The sequence below is a fragment of the Oncorhynchus mykiss genome, chromosome 31, assembly GCF_013265735.2.
Source record: "Oncorhynchus mykiss isolate Arlee chromosome 31, USDA_OmykA_1.1, whole genome shotgun sequence".
Lineage (NCBI taxonomy): Eukaryota > Metazoa > Chordata > Actinopteri > Salmoniformes > Salmonidae > Oncorhynchus > Oncorhynchus mykiss.
Window position 1 is genome coordinate 26,328,659 of NC_050571.1, and position 20,656 is coordinate 26,349,314.

General features: G+C 43.6%; 1 protein-coding gene across 3 annotated transcripts in view; it reads left to right on the top strand.

Annotated features, from left to right (window-relative positions):
* The window catches only part of LOC110504416 (protein diaphanous homolog 1), a 185,218-nt gene that overhangs the window by 29,884 nt on the left and 134,678 nt on the right, over nucleotides 1–20,656 (top strand). For 2 of the 3 annotated variants that reach the window (XM_036970339.1, XM_036970341.1), the window contains exons 2-9: nucleotides 12,474–12,500; nucleotides 13,410–13,571; nucleotides 16,411–16,512; nucleotides 16,623–16,837; nucleotides 16,963–17,166; nucleotides 17,722–17,938; nucleotides 18,060–18,178; nucleotides 19,560–19,676. In XM_036970339.1, the coding sequence (XP_036826234.1) occupies nucleotides 12,474–12,500; nucleotides 13,410–13,571; nucleotides 16,411–16,512; nucleotides 16,623–16,837; nucleotides 16,963–17,166; nucleotides 17,722–17,938; nucleotides 18,060–18,178; nucleotides 19,560–19,676 (1,163 nt within the window). The remainder of the gene's footprint in view (nucleotides 1–12,473; nucleotides 12,501–13,409; nucleotides 13,572–16,410; nucleotides 16,513–16,622; nucleotides 16,838–16,962; nucleotides 17,167–17,721; nucleotides 17,939–18,059; nucleotides 18,179–19,559; nucleotides 19,677–20,656) is intronic. The other variant, XM_036970340.1, reaches the window with a different exon arrangement.

Consider the following 20,656-nt stretch of genomic DNA (forward strand, 5'->3'; position numbering starts at 1 on the left):
AACTGAAACCGTAGCTTTCTTACATGGCACATATTTTACATGGAACATATTGCACTTTTACTTTCTTCTCCAACACTTTGTTTTTGCATTATTTAAACCAAATTGAACATGTTTCATTATTTACTTGAGGCTAAATTGATTTTATTGTTGTATTATATTAAGTTAAAATAGGTGTTCATTCAGTATTGTTGTAATTGGCATTATTACAAATAAAAAAATATAAAACATCGGCCAATTTATCGGTATCGGCTTTAATGGTCCCCCAATAATCGGTATCGGTATCGGCTTTAATGGTCCCCCAATAATCGGTATCGGTATTGGCTTTAATGGTCCCCCAATAATCGGTATCGGTATCGGCTTTAATGGTCCCCCAATAATCGGTATCGGTATCGGCTTTAATGGTCCCCCAATAATCGGTATCGGTTTTAATGGTCCCCCAATAATCGGTATCGGTATCGGCTTTAATGGTCCCCCAATAATCGGTATCGGTATCGGCTTTAATGGTCCCCCAATAATCGGTATCGGTATCGGCTTTAATGGTCCCCCAATAATCGGTATCGGTATCGGCTTTAATGGTCCCCCAATAATCGGTATCTGTATCGGCTTTAATGGTCCCCCAATAATCGGTATCGGCTTTAATGGTCCCCCAATAATCGGTATCGGTATCGGCTTTAATGGTCCCTCAATAATCGGTATCGGTATCGGCTTTAATGGTCCCCCAATAATCGGTATCGGTATCGGCTTTAATGGTCCCCCAATAATCGGTATCGGTATCGGCTTTAATGGTCCCCCAATAATCGGTATCGGTATCGGCTTTAATGGTCCCCCAATAATCGGTATCGGTATCGGCTTTAATGGTCCCCCAATAATCGGTATCGGTATCGGCTTTAATGGTCCCCCAATAATCGGTATCGGTTTTAATGGTCCCCCAATAATCGGTACCGGTATCGGCTTTAATGGTCCCCCAATAATCGGTATCGGTATCGGCTTTAATGGTCCCCCAATAATCGGTATCGGCTTTAATGGTCCCCCAATAATCGGTATCGGCTTTAATGGTCCCCCAATAATCGGTACCGGTATCGGCTTTAATGGTCCCCCAATAATCGGTATCGGTATCGGCTTTAATGGTCCCCCAATAATCGGTATCGGTATCGGCTTTAATGGTCCCCCAATAATCGGTATCGGTATCGGCGTTGAAAAAAAAAAATCATAATCGGTCGACCGTTTACAAGCTTTGCAAGAAGAATCATTTTCCTAATAATCCTGTTTCCATGGACACATCTGAAATCGGGCTTCCTGATGGGATTTAAATCACCAATCAGAATGAACACTCTACCACAGCGACCATGTTATTGTGGGGAAACCTATTTCATTCTGAGTTCAGATATGTGAAAACTGACTTCAGTTTTTACCAATGCTGACACATGCACTAATAACCCACTGGACTGCCAATTTAAGCTGTTTACATGTCCTAATCATTTGAAAGATTGCTTTGAAAACCAGGTGTTTTAATCGGCGTGTGCTTGGTCTCTGGTTAAAATCCCTCAGCCAACTTGGTGAAACATCTGTCGGTGTCATGTAAATGTGACTATTTCCATACTCGGCCTACTGCAATAGTTTAATATCAGTGTAATATCCAATTATTAGTGTGCTTGTAAACATCCTCAGCGACTGTATCAGAACATAACTAGAGAGCAATGTGTACTATAGTAGGACAAGCCGTCTCATTACCAGCTCTGTCTGCTTCCCCAATGGCACCCCATTCTCTTTCTAGTGCACTATTGACCAGGGCCCGGGCATATGACCAGGGCATATGGAGTCACACTGTATGTATTACTGTACCACCACGGTACGTTGTGCTCTGCACGGAGTAGCCCTGAACTACCTCCTGGTGTGATTCTTTTTAACCAGTAAGCCTATGGTCTCATGGTTCTACTACCCCCTGTGGGTCGTCCTAGTACCCCTGGTTGGGAAACGCTGATCTAGGCCTACATCAGATCAGAGCATCTTTCATGCCCATGTGATGGCGCCTCTTTAAGCTTGGCGACAACTAGGCTAGGACACTGGCTGTAGGGGACATATTTCAACCTAATCCCTGCATACTATTTACCCTTTTGAGCCAATGCTGCTCCTCCCTGTGTGATAGCATCTGTGTTATCTACAACAATGTGCAGTCGGTTTGTGTACGTGTCTATGTGTTCACAGTTCACACGAGTGTGTTTGAAATGTGTTTTACGGTGATGCCAACATACGGTGTTCTCTTGTGACACGTAGAGATTTGATAACAGGGCTGTGGCATCTTAAAACATGGCAAAGTAATGGTGTGTGTTTTGAGGGAGGCTGGGCGACTCCCACTCCATTCCTTTGAAATGTGTAAGCCACATGGTTCCGATAAGAACAGGGTTTGTACGGTCATGAAAATCCTGGAAAGGTCATGGAATTTTAAAATGGTGTATTTCATGCCTGGACAAGTTTTGGACAAGTCATGGAAATTAATTTAATTATTTCCGTTGTCATTTATCTAGGCACAGTTTTTAAACATTTCATCAATCAAATACAAATATCGGGCAGGATCGGAATGACACTTGAGCGTCTCTGAGACAGTCGGATATTGCAACAGCTGGTAGGCCTTGCCTATGAAATTTAATAGAGAACCGACTAACTAGGTAGTCAATTCAAAACGTACAGTATCTTGTCACCTAGCTAGTTAACTCTCTAGTCAACTTTAAACTATTATTTTTGATGAAATTAATGATTCGTTTTGCCATTGAATTAGTTGGTAGTTCTGGTACTGGTTCTGACTGACATTTTCACTTAAATCAATCTGTGGCCACTGTAGATTTAGATGAAATTAGATTCATTTTTACCATTGAATTAGTTGGTAGTTGGTTCCATGGCAATGAATCTAATCATATGAATCAAAATAATAATTAGTGAAGCGTGAACATCAATTTTAGGAAAATAATATTAGATGTAGCCTTTCTTTTGTATTAAGTGGCTTCAACTTGTTTTGGGCATCCAATGTATGGACATTGCAACTCCATAGATGCTAGTCAGCCTGCAAAGTAAACACTTCCAAGATAAGCATGACTAAACTAGAAAAGGTACTTTCCCTAAAGAAATTGTGTGGCCTTGCTTCAGATAAATAAAACCTACCATGGCCATTTCATCTTTGAAACATTGAATGAGCAAATTATTTAAAAAGGCAAATGATTTGGTTGCAATGTTTTTCATCAAGGGTGGCCATCTTCCAGGAGAGCTGATGTGTGTGTGCAGGCCTTTATTCCTCTCCCCCTGAAACAAACCACATTTTAGAAATGAGCTGCTCAACCGGACCTTGATGAACTGGCTCTGATGTGTTGGAGCAGGGCTGGTTCAAAATCCTGCACAGCCGATAGCTCTCCAGACTGAGGGTTGGCCATTTTGTTTTATACAGATATTCTAATTGGTCTATCACATTCCTCATACTTTTTTATATGTACATGGAGACGCCGCCCATTCTGAGTCATGGAAATGTTAAAACACCTTCAATGTGAATCCCTGTTTAGGGGACCTGCTTGGTTCTGGTACCGGTTCTGACTGACATTTTCACTTAAATCAATCTGTGGACACCCTAGATTAAAATGGCTTGCGATCACACTGATTCCCACGGACATAGAAATATATTTTTTGAGCCTGTGTGATGTAGAATGTGAAATCTAGGGCCTCCCGGGTGGCGCAGTGGTTAAGGGCGCTGTACTGCAGCGCCAGCTGTGCCATCAGAGTCCTGGGTTCGCGCCCAGGCTCTGTCGTAACCGGCCGCGGCCGGGAGGTCCGTGGGGCGACGCACAATTGGCCTAGCGTCGCCCGGGTTAGGGAGGGCTTGGTCGGTAGGGGTGTCCTTGTCTCATTGCGCACCAGCGACTCCTGTGGCGGGTTGGGCGCAGTGTACGCTAGCCAAGGTGGCCAGGTGCACGGTGTTTCCTCCGGCGCATTGGTGCGGCTGGCTTCCGGGTTGGATGTGCGCTGTGTTAAAGAAGCAGCGGCTTGGTTGGTTGTGTATCGGAGGACGCATGACTTTCAACCTTCGTCTCTCCCGAGCCCGTACGGGAGTTGTAGCGATGAGACAAGATAGTAGCCACTACACAATTGGATACTACGAAATTGGGGAGAAAAAGGGGGTAAAAATTAAAAAATAATAATAATAATAATAATAAAAAATGTGAAATCTGAAACCACTTGAAGCTGGGATTTCGCTCTTAACTTTCTAAATGTGTTGTTCGACTGTCCATCTCCTGGCTGAACCCTACGTCACAGCCGTTGACAAAGCACATACCAGCGATCCTTACATCTTAGGACAGGTTGGTTTAATCAATATATGAAATGGATTTATGGATTTATAATCTAACATAAGGGCGCTGTACTGCAGCGCCAGCTGTGCCATCAGATTCATTGATTTTGAACAAAAACACTTTCTGTGATTAATATGAGATGAAAGGAGAGTTCCTAACACTCTACATAAACCGTTGTTGCGTGCGTGAGCATTACAAAATAAATCCATGTTATTCAATCATTGCACCCACACTGCTTGCCAACGAGTGTCTGCGTTTTTATGTGTGGATTAATTGTCGGAGTAGAGGACCTTGTGCATTTCAGGTAAAATAACAACTCAACGTTTATATCCCCGGACAAATTCGCCAGCAACAACAAGCCAGCTAAATAAGACAAATTCGCCAGCAACAACAAGCCAGCTAAATAAGACATTCGCCAGCTAGCTAAATTGGTGTAAATGTTTAATGCTTTTCGACCTGTCCCCAAATGAATATAATTGGTTGAGTTTGTTTTGATATTTCAACCTGCGTGTCGTGATCGTGTTTGGTGTGGGGACAAAATCAATTTGTGCATGACGCCGGGCGTCCGGTTTAGTTCTGGTGTCATTAGTTCAGGAGCCAAGCCAGAACTCTGTGTGACTTTCACAACGGTAGGGGCAGGTGTTTAGACTTTTAGAAAATATGCACATTTTCTCTAACACTAAACATACACATGTATTTTACAGTTATAAGGAAGGTGAAATGTTGTCGTTAGTGGCTTTATAATTTTGATTATTCTATACTTAGAAAGCATATGTTATCCGTACAGTTTTGTTGAAAAGGAACTATGTCATAAAACACAATTAATTTTCATATCATATTTGTACTATGTACTTGAGCTTGTATCCTCAAGTGACTACACCTCAGCAATTTATAATCAGTCAAGATGTGTATGAACCCTGTAAGAAATAGCAGACATGGAGACTGAACACTCCTTAAGGGCACAAGCTAATGTCAGCCCAATACCGTAGAAACAGAAGGTTACAGACACAACACAACACAGGGTGATTCCTATTCAGTCTAGCTGCAGACACAGCCATTTAGGTCTATGATGAGGGTTTTTGTCTTTGGTCTCAGCCATCCCAGCCAATCTCAATGTGAGAGAGAAAGTCATCAACAAAAGACTCCCCTGTCACTCTGGCCCAGGTCCAATCAGCTGGGTGGCTCAGGAGAGAGGGAAAGACTGGGAGGAGAGAATGGGATGGAGGGATAGTGTGCTGTAAGGACACACTCCATGTTGGGATTTAGGCTAACTGTTTTTATCTGACTATTGACTAATGAGCAGCTCTCTCAAACTTAATTTGTGTGGAATCCATAAAATATTCACAACAGCTCACACCAGTCCCGTGTGTGTCCATCCGACCTTGTCTGCATACCATTTGAGAGAGGAGGGAAGTGAGAGAGAGAATGGGTAGGCTAATGTAACCTTTTTCTGTTGAAGAGAGAGCGGATCACTGAAACCTGTGAAAGAAACTAAAGTGAGAGCAAGAGTGCTTGGACGAGTGAAAGATATGTGTGTGTGTGTGTTCCTCTCTAAGTGTCTTCTCTATAAAACTGTAGAGGAGGGTTGTGATAGTCAGTGTGTGTGTGTTCCTCTGTAAGTGTCTTCTCCAGATGGATGACTATAAAACCGTGGAGGAGGGTTGTGATGGTCAGTGTGTGTTCCTCCGTAAGTGTCTTCTCTATAAAACCGTAGAGGAGGGTTGTGATGGTCAGTGTGTGCGTGTTCCTCTGTAAGTGTCTTCTCTATAAAACCGTAGAGGAGGGTTGTGATGGTCAGTGTGTGTTCCTCTGTAAGTGTCTTCTCTATAAAACCGTGGAGGAGGGTTGTGATGGTCAGTGTGTGTTCCTCTGTAAGTGTCTTCTCTATAAAACTGTAGAGGAGGGTTGTGATGGTCAGTGTGTGTTCCTCTGTAAGTGTCTTCTCTATAAAACCGTGGAGGAGGGTTGTGATGGTCAGTGTGTGTTCCTCTGTAAGTGTCTTCTCTATAAAACCGTGGAGGAGGGTTGTGATGGTCAGTGTGTGTTCCTCTGTAAGTGTCTTCTCTATAAAACCGTAGAGGAGGGTTGTGATGGTCAGTGTGTGTTCCTCTGTAAGTGTCTTCTCTATAAAACTGTAGAGGAGGGTTGTGATGGTCAGTATGTGTTCCTCTGTAAGTGTCTTCTCTATAAAACCGTGGAGGAGGGTTGTGGTGGTCAGTGTGTGTTCCTCTGTAAGTGTCTTCTCTATAAAACTGTAGAGGAGGGTTGTGGTCAGTGTGTGTTCCTCTGTAAGTGTCTTCTCTATAAAACCGTAGAGGAGGCTTGTGATGGTCAGTGTGTGTTCCTCTGTAAGTGTCTTCTCTATAAAACCGTGGAGGAGGGTTGTGATGGTCAGTGTGTGTTCCTCTGTAAGTGTCTTCTCTATAAAACTGTAGAGGAGGGTTGTGATGGTCAGTGTGTGTTCCTCTGTAAGTGTCTTCTCTATAAAACTGTAGAGGAGGGTTGTGATGGTCAGTGTGTGTTCCTCTGTAAGTGTCTTCTCTATAAAACTGTAGAGGAGGGTTGTGATGGTCAGTGTGTGTTCCTCTGTAAGTGTCTTCTCTATAAAACCATAAAGGAGGGTTGTGATGGTCAGTGTGTGTTCCTCTGTAAGTGTCTTCTCTATAAAACCGTAAAGGAGGGTTGTGGTGGTCAGTGTGTGTTCCTCTGTAAGTGTCTTCTCTATAAAACCGTGGAGGAGGGTTGTGATGGTCAGTGTGTGTTCTGTGACCACTGACCCCCAGTCTCTGGCTGGGTGCTAATTGGCTCCAGATGCTGGAGTTTATGTGGAATGTATGTTACTGTACTTTGACTTATCATTTGCTGTGAACCAGAACTAAAATAATTGGTCTCTGGGATAATATAGATATGTTTGACAGAATGTTTGGAAGCACAGTTACAGAGATTGTATCTCATTTGTGGCTTATTCCAATGGAGTATTAGGCCTACCATATAGATGCTGATATCTTGAGAAATGCATCTTAGGAAGTGTGCAACTTTTTATTTATTTTGAGCACACACACACACACACACACACACACACAGTACCAATCAAAACATTGGACACACCTACTCATTCAAGAGTTTTTCTTTATTTTTTACTATTTTCTACATTGTAGAATAATAGTGAAGACATCAAAACTATGAAATAACACAAATGGAATCATGTATTAACCAAAAAAGTGTTTAACGAATCAAAATACATTATATTTGAGTTTCTTAAAAGTAGCCTCCCTTTGCCTTGATAACAGCTTTGCACGCTCTTGTCATTCTCTAAAACCAGCTTCACCTGGAATGCTTTTCCAACGGTCTTGGAGGAGTTCCCACATATACTGAGCACTTGTGGGCTGCTTTTCCTTCACTCTGTGGTCCAACTCATTACAAACCATCTCAATTGGTTTGAGGTTGGGTGATTGTGGATGCCAGGTCATCTGTTGCAGCACTCATCATTCTCCTTCTTGGTCAAATAGCCCTTACACAACCTGGAGGTATGTTGGGTCATTGTCCTGTTGAAAAACAAATGATAGTGCCACTAAGCGCAAACCAGATGGGATGGCATATCGCTGTAGAATGCTGTGGTAGCCATGCTGTTTAAGTGTGCCTAGAATTCTGAATTAGAGGTTGACCGATTAATTAGGGCCGATTTCAAGTTTTCATAACAATCGGAAATCTGTATTTTTGGACAGCGATTTTGTTGTTTGTTTTGATTATTATGAAATATATTTTTACAACTTTATTTAACTAGGCAAGTCAGTTAAGAACACATTCTTCACATTTCAATGACGGCCTAGGAACAGTGGGTTAACTGCCTTGTTCAGGGGCAGAACGACAGATTTTCACCTTGTCAGCTCAGGGATTCAATCCTGCAACCTTACAGTTAACTAGTCCAACGCTCTAACCACCTGCCTCACGAGGAGCCTGCCTGTTATGCGAATGCAGTAAGAAGCCAAGGTAAGTTGCTAGCTAGCATTAAACTTATCTTATAAAAACAATCAATCATAATCACTAGTTAACTACACATGGTTGATATTACTAGTGTATCTAGCGTGTCCTGCGTTGCATATAATCGATGCGTGGCATTCGTGAAAAGGACTGTCATTGCACCAACGTGTACCTAACCATAAACACCAATGCCTTTCCTAAAATCAATACACAGAAGTATATATTTTTAAACCTGCATATTTAGCTAAAAGAAATCCAGGTTAGCAGGAAATATTAACCAGGCGAAATTGTGTCACTTCTCTTGCGTTCATTGCACGCAGAGTCGGGGTATATGCAAAAGTTTGGGCAGCCTGGCTCATTGCGAACTAATTTGCCAGAATTTGACATAATTTGACATAACATTGAAGGTTGTGCAATGTAGCAGCAATATTTAGACTTAGGGATGCCACACGTTAGATAAAATACAGAACGGTTCTGTATTTCACTGGAAGAATAAACGTTTTGTTTTCTAAATGATAGTTTCCGGATTCGACCATATTAATGACCTAAGGCTCCTATTTCTGTGTGTTATTATGTTATAATTAAGTCTATGATTTGATAGAGCAGTCTGACTGAGCGGTGGTCGGCACCAGCAGGCTCGTAAGCATTCATTCAAACAGCGCTTTCGTGCGATTTGCCAATAGCTCTTCGCAATGCTTCAAGCATTGAGCTGTTTATGACTTCAAGCCTATCAACTCCCGAGATGAGGCTGGTGTAACCGATAAGAAATGGCTAGCTAGTTAGCTCGCGTTAATAGTGTTTCATACATCACTCGCTCTGAGACTTGGAGTAGTTGTTCCCCTTGCTCTGCATGGGTAATGCTGCTTCGAGTGTAGCTGTCGATGTGTTCCTGGTTCGATCCCAGGTAGCGGCGAGGAGAGGGATGGAAGCTATACTGTTACACTGGCAATACTTAAGTGCCTATAAGAACATCCAATAGTCAAAAGTATATGAAATACAAATGGTATAGAGAGAGTCCTATAATAACTACAACCTAACACTTCTTACCTGAGAATATTGAAGACTCATGTTAAAAGGAACCACCAGCTTTCATATGTTCTCGTGTTCTGAGCAAGGAACTTAAACGTTAGCTTTCTTACATGGCACATATTGCACTTTTACTTTCTTCTCCAACACTTTGTTTTTGCACTATTTAAACCAAATTGAACATGTTTCATTATTTTATTTGAGGCTAAATAGATTTTTTAAATGTGTTATATTACGTTAAAATAAGTGTTAATTCAGTATTGTTGTAATTGTCTTTACAAATGAAAAATACATTTTACAAAAACGGCCGATTTAATCGGCATTGGCTTTTTTGGTCCTCCAATAATCGGTATCGGCGTTGAAAAATCATAGTCGGTCGACCTCTTCTAAATACCAGCAAGTAACCCCACACCATCACACCACCTCCTCCATGCTTCACGGTGGGAACCACACATGCAGAGATCATCCTTCCACCTACTCTTCATCTCACAAAGACACAGCGGTTGGAACCAAAAATCTCTAATTTGGACTCATCAGACCAAAGGACAGATTTCCACCCGTCTAATGTCCATTGCTTGTGTTTCTTGGCCCAATCAAGTCTCTTTTTCTTATTGGTGGTCCTTTAATACTTGTTTCTTTGCAGCAATTCGACCAATGCCTGATTCACGCAGTCTCTTCTGAACAGTTGATGTTGAGATGTCTGTTTACGTGAGCTCTGTGAAGCATTTATTTGGGCTGCAATTTCTGAGGCTGGTAACTCTCGAATGAATGTATCCTCTGCAGCAGAGTTAGCTCTGGGCCTTCCTTTCCTGTGGCGGTCCTCATGAGAGCCAGTTTCATCATGGCGCTTGATGGTTTTTGCGACTGCACTTGAAGAAACTTTCAAAGTTCCTGAAATGTTCCGTACTGACTGACCTTCATGTCTTAAAGCAATGACGGACTGTCGTTGCTCTTTGCTGTTAGAGCTGTTCTCGCCATAATATGGACTTGGTATTTTACCAAATAGGGCTATCTTCTGTATCCCACCCCTACCTTGTCACAACATAACCGATTGGCTCAAACAAACACTAATGAACTTTTATCAAAGCACACCTGTGAATTGAAATGCATTCCAGGTGACTACCTCATGAAGCTGGTTTAGAGTGTGCAAAGCTGTCACCAAGGCAAAGAGTGGTTACTTTGAAGAATCTCAAATATAAAATATATTTTGATCTGTTTACCACTTTTTCGGTTACTACATGACTCCACATGTGTTATTTCAGAGTTTTGATGTCTTTTATTCTACAATGTAGAAAATAGTACAAATAAAAACCCTTGAATGAGTAGGTGTGTCCAAACCTCTATATTAACACACACCACACGCACTAAAACATTTCTGTAGCATTGAAGGGCCCCAATAACACAGTGGCCTCCATCATTCTTAAATGGAAGACGTTTGGAACCACTAAGACTCTTCCTAGAGCTGGTCGCCCGGCCAAACTGAGAAGTCGGGGGAGAAGGGCCTTGGTCAGGGAGCTGACCAAGAACCTCATATGGTAGTGGCCAGACGGAAGCCACTCCTCAGTAGAAGGCACATGACAGCCTGCTTGGAGTTTGCCAAAAGGCACCTGAAGAACTCAGACCATGAGAAACAAGGTTCTCTGGTCTGTTGAAACCAAGATTGAACTCTTTTGCCTGAATACCAAGCGTCACGTCTGGAGGAAACCTGGCACCATCCCTACGGTGAAGCATGGTGGTGGCAGCATCCTGCTGGGGGGGATATTCTTCAGTGGCAGGGAGACTAGTCAGGATCGAGGTAAAGATGAATGGCGCAAAGTAGAGAGAGACCCTTGATGAAAACCTGCTCCAGAGCGCTCAAGACCTCAGCCTGGGTTGAAGGTTCACCTTCCAACAGGACAATCCTAAGCACACAGCCAAGACGATGCAGGAGTGGCTTCGGGACAAGTCTCTATACAGTATTTTGCAATAATTTTTTGTGGCCCATCCTTCAGCTACCCTCAACCCCTCTCATCCAGTTTTGATTTCTAAATTACATATTTTTCAACTGTGCTGGAAGTGAGCAACTTTCCCAAAAGCTTTCTTTTTTTGTGTGTCTGTGTAATCTTCAGCACCCCCTGGTGTTGGACAGTGGTAACACGTGAGATGCTGCCTTCACCAGGACATTAATTGGTGTAGCCTGACACCTTGTGGCAAAAATGTGCAAGTGCAAATGTATTGTGTTTCTGCCATAAACCTGTCTAAAAATCTGGAATCTTACAATATCAATCCCTGTCTGTTAGAAAGTTTCAGATGATCCATAAATCTCTGAAACTGGAAACACTTATCTCCCTCACTAGCTTTAAGCACCAACTGTCAGAGCAGCTCACAGATTACTGCACCTGTACACAGCCCACCTATAATTTAGCCCAAACAACTACCTCTTTCCCTACTGTATTTAATTAATTTATTTATTTTGCTCCTTTGCACCCCCATTATTTTTATTTCTACTTTGCACATTCTCCCATTGCAAATCTACCATTCCAGTGTTTTACTTGCTATATTGTATCTACTTTGCCACCATGGCCTTTTTGCCTTTACCTCCCTTATCTCACCTCATTTGCTCACATCGTATATAGACTTGTTTATACTGTATTATTGACTGTATGTTTGTTTTACTCCATGTGTAACTCTGTGTCGTTGTATGTGTCAAACTGCTTTGCTTTATCTTGGCCAGGTCGCAATTGCAAATGAGAACTTGTTCTCAACTTGCCTACCTGGTTAAATAAAGGTGAAATAAATAAAATCAAAAAATCAAAAAAAATAACTTGATACCAGAGGAATTAGTGAGCTAATCTACATATCCATGTTGTATATTGATCCAGTGTGATGTAACAGTCAGTTCTTACTGAAGTGATCGTGATCTATCTGTAGCCTACATTCCCCTCTGTGCTCCTGTGATCAATGCTTAATAATGACCTCGTAGAGATTATCCAGCCTATTCCTAATTTATCCTTTCATCTCTCCCTCCCGTTTTCTTCCCTTCTATCTCCCCATCTACCTCATTGTCCCTCTCTTTTCTTCTGTTTGATCTCCCCATTTCTTTCTCCTCCTCCTATCTGTCTTTCCCTCATCCTTCCCCCACTCCCCTCTGTACAGAATATCAAACGGCTGTTTCCTGATGAGGTAGGTTGTGTGCGATTCAATATTATCTCAGTGATCTGACTCTTGGTTGCATCTCGTCTCACCCTACCCTGTAGCCAACTTCTAACCCCCTGCCCCTCCAACACTAACACCCCATAATAACCCCATAATAACATCACTACAGTCCCTGGTTCGAATCCAGGCTGGTTTTTGGGAGTCCCATAGGGCAACGCACAATTGGCCCAGCGGTTTCCGGGTTTGGCTGGGGTAGGCCATCATTGTAAATAAGAATTTGTTCTTAACTAACCTGCCTAGTTAAATCAAGATTGGGTCTCGGGTGGATGTTGGGGGAGGGGGGGTTACTAAGATATTATTTTAGTAATTGGGTATAATTAGCTCTGTTGCAAATGGCTTTCCAGTTACCTGTGTTTGTGAACATAGCACGTCCCTAACCTTAATGGGTCATCATCCATGCTTCACACAGCTCCTGTGTCATTGTGCAGCTACTTACCAGTGCTCTGGTGTCCCTGCGCTGTCATCTTCACACTAACAACAGCTACACAGGCAATAATTAGTGTTGTACTCTGTACAATAATTTGTGTTTTACTCTGTACAATAATTAGTGTTGTACTCTGTACACTAGAATGAGATGAAGGAGGATCAGATGACCTTGTCATCTGTTTGGAGGAAACTGGGATGTTCATGATTTCACTCTGATCCTGTTTCATCTTGTTCACACATGAATGGAGCTCTCTGTCAGCTCCAGCCAAGGTGTTTCAGAGTGATGTTTAGTCGTCCATGATGTCTGAACATCCACTGGAGTCTGATGCCCAATCCCAAATCAACTCTGACCTTGCCCTGACCTCTCCAATCCAAGGGGTCGGGTTGATCTGGAATAACCCTAATATGACCCTGCGTGACCTCTGACCCCTGGCATTTGACCCCCTGCAGTTGGAGCGTTTCACCAGCATGAGGATGAAGAAAGACAAGGAGAAGCCTCATGCGCCTGCACAGCGCCACTCCAGCGCTGCCCACTACGAGGTGCCTGCCCAGGAGGCCATGCTGCACGACCACCCTGACGAATACGTTCTGGAACTCTTCGAACAGATGCTGGTGAGAGAGAGGGTTAAACACAGAGATACTGGTGAGAGAGAGGGTTAAACGCAGATACTGACTAGAGGCTGCAGAGAGAGAGGGTTAAACACAGAGATACTGGTGAGAGAGAGGGTTAAACACAGAGATACTGGTGAGAGAGAGAGGGTTAAACACAGAGATACTGGTGAGAGAGAGAGGGTTAAACACAGAGATACTGGTGAGAGAGAGAGGGTTAAACAGAGATACTGGTGAGAGAGAGAGGGTTAAACAGAGATACTGGTGAGAGAGAGGGTTAAACACAGAGATACTGGTGAGAGAGAGGGTTAAACAGAGATATACTGGTGAGAGAGAGGGTTAAACACAGAGATACTGTTGAGAGAGAGGGTTAAACAGAGATATACTGGTGAGAGAGAGGGTTAAACAGAGATATACTGGTGAGAGAAGGTTAAACAGAGATACTGGTGAGAGAGAGGGTTAAACACAGAGATACTGGTGAGAGAGGGTTAAACACAGAGATACTGACTAGAGGCTGCTGAGAGAGAGGGTTAAACACAGATATACTGACTAGAGGCTGGTGAGAGAGAGGGTTAAACACAGAGATACTGACTAGAGGCTGGTGAGAGAGAGGGTTAAACACAGAGATACTGACTAGAGGCTGCTGAGAGAGAGGGTTAAACACAGAGATACTGACTAGAGGCTGCTGAGAGAGAGGGTTAAACACAGATACTGGTGAGAGAGAGGGTTAAACACAGAGATACTGGTGAGAGAGAGGGTTAAACACAGAGATACTGGTGAGAGAGAGGGTTAAACACAGAGATACTGGTGAGAGAGAGGGTTAAACACAGAGATACTGGTGAGAGAGAGGGTTAAACACAGAGATACTGGTGAGAGAGAGAGGGTTAAACACAGAGATACTGGTGAGAGAGAGAGGGTTAAACACAGAGATACTGGTGAGAGAGAGAGGGTTAAACAGAGATACTGGTGAGAGAGAGAGGGTTAAACAGAGATACTGGTGAGAGAGAGAGGGTTAAACAGAGATACTGGTGAGAGAGAGAGGGTTAAACACAGAGATACTGGTGAGAGAGAGAGGGTTAAACACAGAGATACTGGTGAGAGAGAGAGGGTTAAACACAGAGATACTGGTGAGAGAGAGAGGGTTAAACACAGAGATACTGGTGAGAGAGAGAGGGTTAAACACAGATATACTGGTGAGAGAGAGGGTTAAACACAGAGATACTGGTGAGAGAGAGGGTTAAACAGAGATATACTGGTGAGAGAGAGGGTTAAACACAGAGATACTGGTGAGAGAGAGGGTTAAACACAGAGATACTGGTGAGAGAGAGGGTTAAACACAGATATACTGGTGAGAGAGAGAGGGTTAAACACAGAGATACTGGTGAGAGAGAGGGTTAAACAGAGATATACTGGTGAGAGAGGGTTAAACAGAGATACTGGTGAGAGAGAGGGTTAAACACAGAGATACTGGTGAGAGAGGGTTAAACACAGAGATACTGACTAGAGGCTGGTGAGAGAGAGGGTTAAACAGATATACTGGTGAGAGAGAGGGTTAAACACAGAGATACTGACTAGAGGCTGGTGAGAGAGAGGGTTAAACAGATATACTGGTGAGAGAGAGAGGGTTAAACAGAGATACTGGTGAGAGAGAGAGGGTTAAACAGAGATACTGGTGAGAGAGAGAGGGTTAAACCGAGATACTGGTGAGAGAGAGGGTTAAACACAGAGATACTGGTGAGAGAGAGGGTTAAACACAGAGATACTGGTGAGAGAGAGGGTTAAACACAGAGATACTGGTGAGAGAGGGTTAAACACAGAGATACTGACTAGAGGCTGGTGAGAGAGAGGGTTAAACAGATATACTGGTGAGAGAGAGGGTTAAACACAGAGATACTGGTGAGAGAGGGTTAAACACAGAGATACTGACTAGAGGCTGGTGAGAGAGAGGGTTAAACAGATATACTGGTGAGAGAGAGGGTTAAACAGAGATACTGGTGAGAGAGAGAGGGTTAAACAGAGATACTGGTGAGAGAGAGAGGGTTAAACCGAGATACTGGTGAGAGAGAGGGTTAAACACAGAGATACTGGTGAGAGAGAGGGTTAAACACAGAGATACTGTTGAGAGAGAGGGTTAAACACAGAGATACTGGTGAGAGAGAGGGTTAAACACAGAGATACTGGTGAGAGAGAGGGTTAAACACAGAGATACTGGTGAGAGAGAGGGTTAAACACAGAGATACTGGTGAGAGAGAGGGTTAAACACAGAGATACTGGTGAGAGAGGGTTAAACACAGAGATACTGACTAGAGGTTGGTGAGAGAGAGGGTTAAACAGATATACTGTTGAGAGAGAGGGTTAAACACAGATACTGGTGAGAGAGGGGTTAAACACAGAGATACTGGTGAGAGAGGGGTTAAACACAGAGATACTGACTAGAGGCTGCTGAGAGAGAGGGTTAAACACATATATACTGACTAGAGGCTGCTGAGAGAGAGGGTTAAACACAGAGATACTGACTAGAGGCTGCTGAGAGAGAGGGTTAAACACAGATATACTGACTAGAGGCTGGTGAGAGAGAGGGTTAAACACAGAGATACTGACTAGAGGCTGCTGTGAGAGAGGGTTAAACACAGAGATACTGACTAGAGGCTGCTGAGAGAGAGGGTTAAACACAGAGATACTGACTAGAGGCTGCTGTGAGAGAGGGTTAAACACAGAGATACTGACTCGGTAGAGGCTGGTGAGAGAGAGAAAGGATAAGAATGTGTATGAGTGTGGACCAAGTGTGTGTGAACTGTAGGTTGTTGTGGGATGCTCATTCTACGACCCCCCCCCCCCCCAGGTGGATATGAACTTGAATGACGAGAAGCAGCGGCCTCTGCGGGCGAAAGACATCTCCATCAAACGAGAGATGGTTTCCCAGTACCTCCACACATCGAAAGCTGTGAGTAACAAAAGCTGTGTTACTGGGATAACACCCTTATAGCAGTAGACTTAGGACAGCGATAACCTGTCCTCTCTGTGCTCCATGTACCAATACCACCGGGGTGATAGGGTCAGAGCCAGAAGGAGTGTTCCAGGTCAGCCATGATGTACATCCAGGAACTGAGGATGGAGCCCAGAGACACACAGCTCCTGGGCTGTCTGGAGTCTCTCCGTGTCTCCCTCAACAACAACCCTGTCAGCTGGGTGCAGAACTTTGGAGACGAGGGCCTGGCTCTGCTGCTCAACATCATGAGGAAGATCCAGGAGGAGAAGGATGAGTACCCGTAAGATATCCACACCCTCGTACCCCGTGGCCTTCTGCAGTCGATGTGCTAGTTCCCTGTTTCGTATGTCAACCCTTGCCCATGCAGTAACGCACCTTCATCTCTCCTGTCTTCCTGTCGTGTAGGAATATGGGTGTGAAGTGTCAACACGAGATTGTGCGCTGTCTCAAAGCCTTCATGAACAACAAGTATGGTCTGAAGGCCATGTTGACGTCTGCCGAGGGCATCCCTCTGCTGGTCCGGGCCATCAACCCCCGGGTCCCTCACATGATGGTGGATGTGGTGAAACTGCTCTCGGCCATCTGCATCCTGGAACACCCTGACAACCTGTACGTACGTGTGTGTGTGTGTGCAAAATATTAAGAACACCGGATCTTTCCATGACATAGACTGACCAGGTGAATCCAGGTGAAAGAAGCTATGATCCCTTATTGATGTCACTTAGATGAGGGAGAGGAGACAGGTTAAATACGTAATTTTAAGTCTAGAGAAAATTGAGACCTGGATTGTGTTTGTGTGCCATTCAGAGGGTGAATGGGCAAGATAAAATATAGAAGTTCTTTTGAACAGGGTATGGTAGTAGGTGCCAGTTTGTGTCAAGAACTGCAATGATGCAGGGTTCTTCACGCTCAACAGTTTCCTGTGTGTATCAAGAATTCTCCTCCAGCCAACTTGACACAACTATGGGAAGCATTGGAGTCAACATGGGCCAGCATCCCTGTGGAACGCTTTCGACACCTTGTAGAGTTCATGACCTGATGAGTTGAGGTTGTTCTGAGGACCAAAGGTGGTGCAACTCCATATTGGGAAGGTGTTCCTAATGTTTTGTATAATCTGTGTGTGTGTGTGAGTTTCTGTGTATTAATGTGTGTGACTCCCTGTAGTCATGAGCGTGTTCTGGAGGCCATCACTGAGGAGGCAGAGAAGCAGGACATTGAGAGGTTTCAGCCACTCCTCTCTGGTATGAACAAGCCCAACATCGGCCTGAAGAATGGCTGTATGCAACTCATCAACGCTCTCATCAGTCAAGGTGAAGAGCTGGACTACAGGATCCACATCCGCTCAGAACTGCTGAGACTGGGCCTACGAGACCTGCTGACGGTGAGACAAACACACACACACACTAACTCACTCTCAAACTTACTCTGAACCATTCCAAACTGATGTTTGCCTTGATGTTCAGAAGAGTGGTGGTTTTTATTGACCCTCTTCTCTCCTGAAGGAGATTCGGACCATAGAGAATGAGGAGCTGAGGGTGCAGCTCAGTGTTTTTGACGACCAGGCTGAGGATGATTCTGAAGAACTCCAGGCCCGCCTCAATGACGTGCGCGTTGAGATGGAATATCCTTCCACTTCAGGGAGGCTCAAATCGTCCCTCTATATAGGGCAGCTTGTTCAGCTGTCTCAGTGACAGGAGTTTATTGTATGGCTGTATCAAATAGCACCTTGTTCCCTGTAACGTCCTGCTGTTTATCAGGGCCTTTCGTGCCCTAATAAGGAATGGGGTGCCTTCTTAAGTTAGCCCCCTATTACACAGGAAGTCACTGTCCTGTAATGTTCATTCCTTCGTTTCACCACCAGGTGGCTCCAAGGTGCCATCTTTTCTCACACAAAGCACAAGCATTTCCACAGTGCTTTTCTTCTACCTTGATTGATTTGGTTCTGGCACATTTGATCACGGTTCATTCCTTATTAGTTTATAACTATCATTTGATCACGGTTCATTCCTTATTAGTTTATAACTATCATTTGATCACGGTTCATTCCTTATTAGTTTATAACTATCATTTGATCACGGTTCATTCCTTATTAGTTTATAACTGTCATTTGATCACGGTTCATTCCTTATTAGTTTATAACTATCATTTGATCACGGTTCATTCCTTATTAGTTTATAACTATCATTTGATCACGGTTCATTCCTTATTAGTTTATAACTATCATTTGATCACGGTTCATTCCTTATTAGTTTATAACTATCATTTGATCACGGTTCATTCCTTATTAGTTTATAACTATCATTTGATCACGGTTCATTCCTTATTAGTTTATAACTACCATTTGATCACGGTTCATTCCTTATTAGTTTATAACTATCATTTGATCACGGTTCATTCCTTATTAGTTTATAACTATCATTTGATCACGGTTCATTCCTTATTAGTTTATAACTATCATTTGATCACGGTTCATTCCTTATTAGTTTATAACTATCATTTGATCACGGTTCATTCCTTATTAGTTTATAACTATCATTTGATCACGGTTCATTCCTTATTAGTTTATAACTATCATTTGATCACGGTTCATTCCTTATTAGTTTATAACTATCATTTGATCAAAAACATATTGTATCAAACTGTTAAACAGCTTTGAGCTCTTAGTCTTTTACATTTGTATATTATTTTATGTACATTGATAACTGCACATACATCATCCTGTGTCCTCCTCTGTGTCCTCCTCTGTGTCCTCCTCTGTGTCCCCTCCTCTGTGTCCCCTCCTCTGTGTCCCCTCCTCTGTGTCCCCTCCTCTGTGTCCCCTCCTCTGTGTCCCCTCCTCTGTGTCCCCTCCTCTGTGTCCCCTCCTCTGTGTCCTCCTCTGTCCCCTCCTCTCATTGAATGATCAAAGTTGTTGTACTAGGGTAAATTGAGACTGACGTATGTCTGTTCCATTGACCCCTTTGACCCCTCATGCGGTTGTTGTCCTTAACGTGTGGTCCTACTGACGTGATGGAGGTGTTCCAGATCGTGATGAACACCGTCAAAGACTCCAAGGCTGAAACACACTTACTGTCTCTGATGCAGCACTTGCTGCTGATCCGCAACGACTACATGGTCAGGTAAGGGAAAGGACGTCCACACACACACACACACACACACACACACACACACACACACACACACCAGGAGCCGACAATGTGAAAAATCTGTTCTTGTGCCCTTGAGCAAGGCACTTATTGCTCGAGGGACGCCAGCAAAATGGCTGTCCCTGGCAGTTTCCCCACTCTCTGATTTCCAATTCACACAAGTACACACACCAATAACATTTACTCTGACCCTGGCCTTGTCTCTGCTCTACCACCATGTGACTCTCGCTCTGTCTCTCTCTCGCTCTCTCTCGCTCTCTCTCTCTCGCTCTGTCTCTCTCTCGCTCTGTCTCTCTCTCGCTCTGTCTCTCTCTCGCGCTGTCTCTCTCTCGCTCTGTCTCTCTCTCGCTCTGTCGCTCTCTCGCTCTGTCGCTCTCTGAGACTCTGAGTGCAGGTGCATTTATACAGAGACTTGATTACACACAGGTGGATTGTATTTATCATCATTAGTCATTTAGGTCAACATTGGATCATTCAGAGATCCTCACTGAACTTCTGGAGAGAGTTTGCTGCACTGAAAGTAAAGGGGCTGAATAATTTTGCACGCCCAATTTTTCAGTTTTTGATTTGTTAAAAAAGTTTGAAATATCCAATAAATGTCGTTCCACTTCATGATTGTGTCCCACTTGTTGTTGATTCTTCACAAAAAATACAGTTTTATATCTTTATGTTTGAAGCCTGAAATGTGGCAAAAGGTCGCAAAGTTCAAGGGGGCCGAATACTTTCGCAAGGCACTGTACATATATGTGAGTTTAGATGTCAGTGTTTCTGCTCCAGTGTTCCTAGAATGGATTCTGTTGCAGTGCTCTCCCCCTTACTCTCCATCCCCCTCACCCTCCACCTCTCTCAGCCTGGCTGTGTCCCTGACCTCCCCACGTGGCAATGTCTATGAATCACCTCTCTCCTGCTAACCTTACTCTAAACACAATGGAGATGAACCATGATGTGAGAGA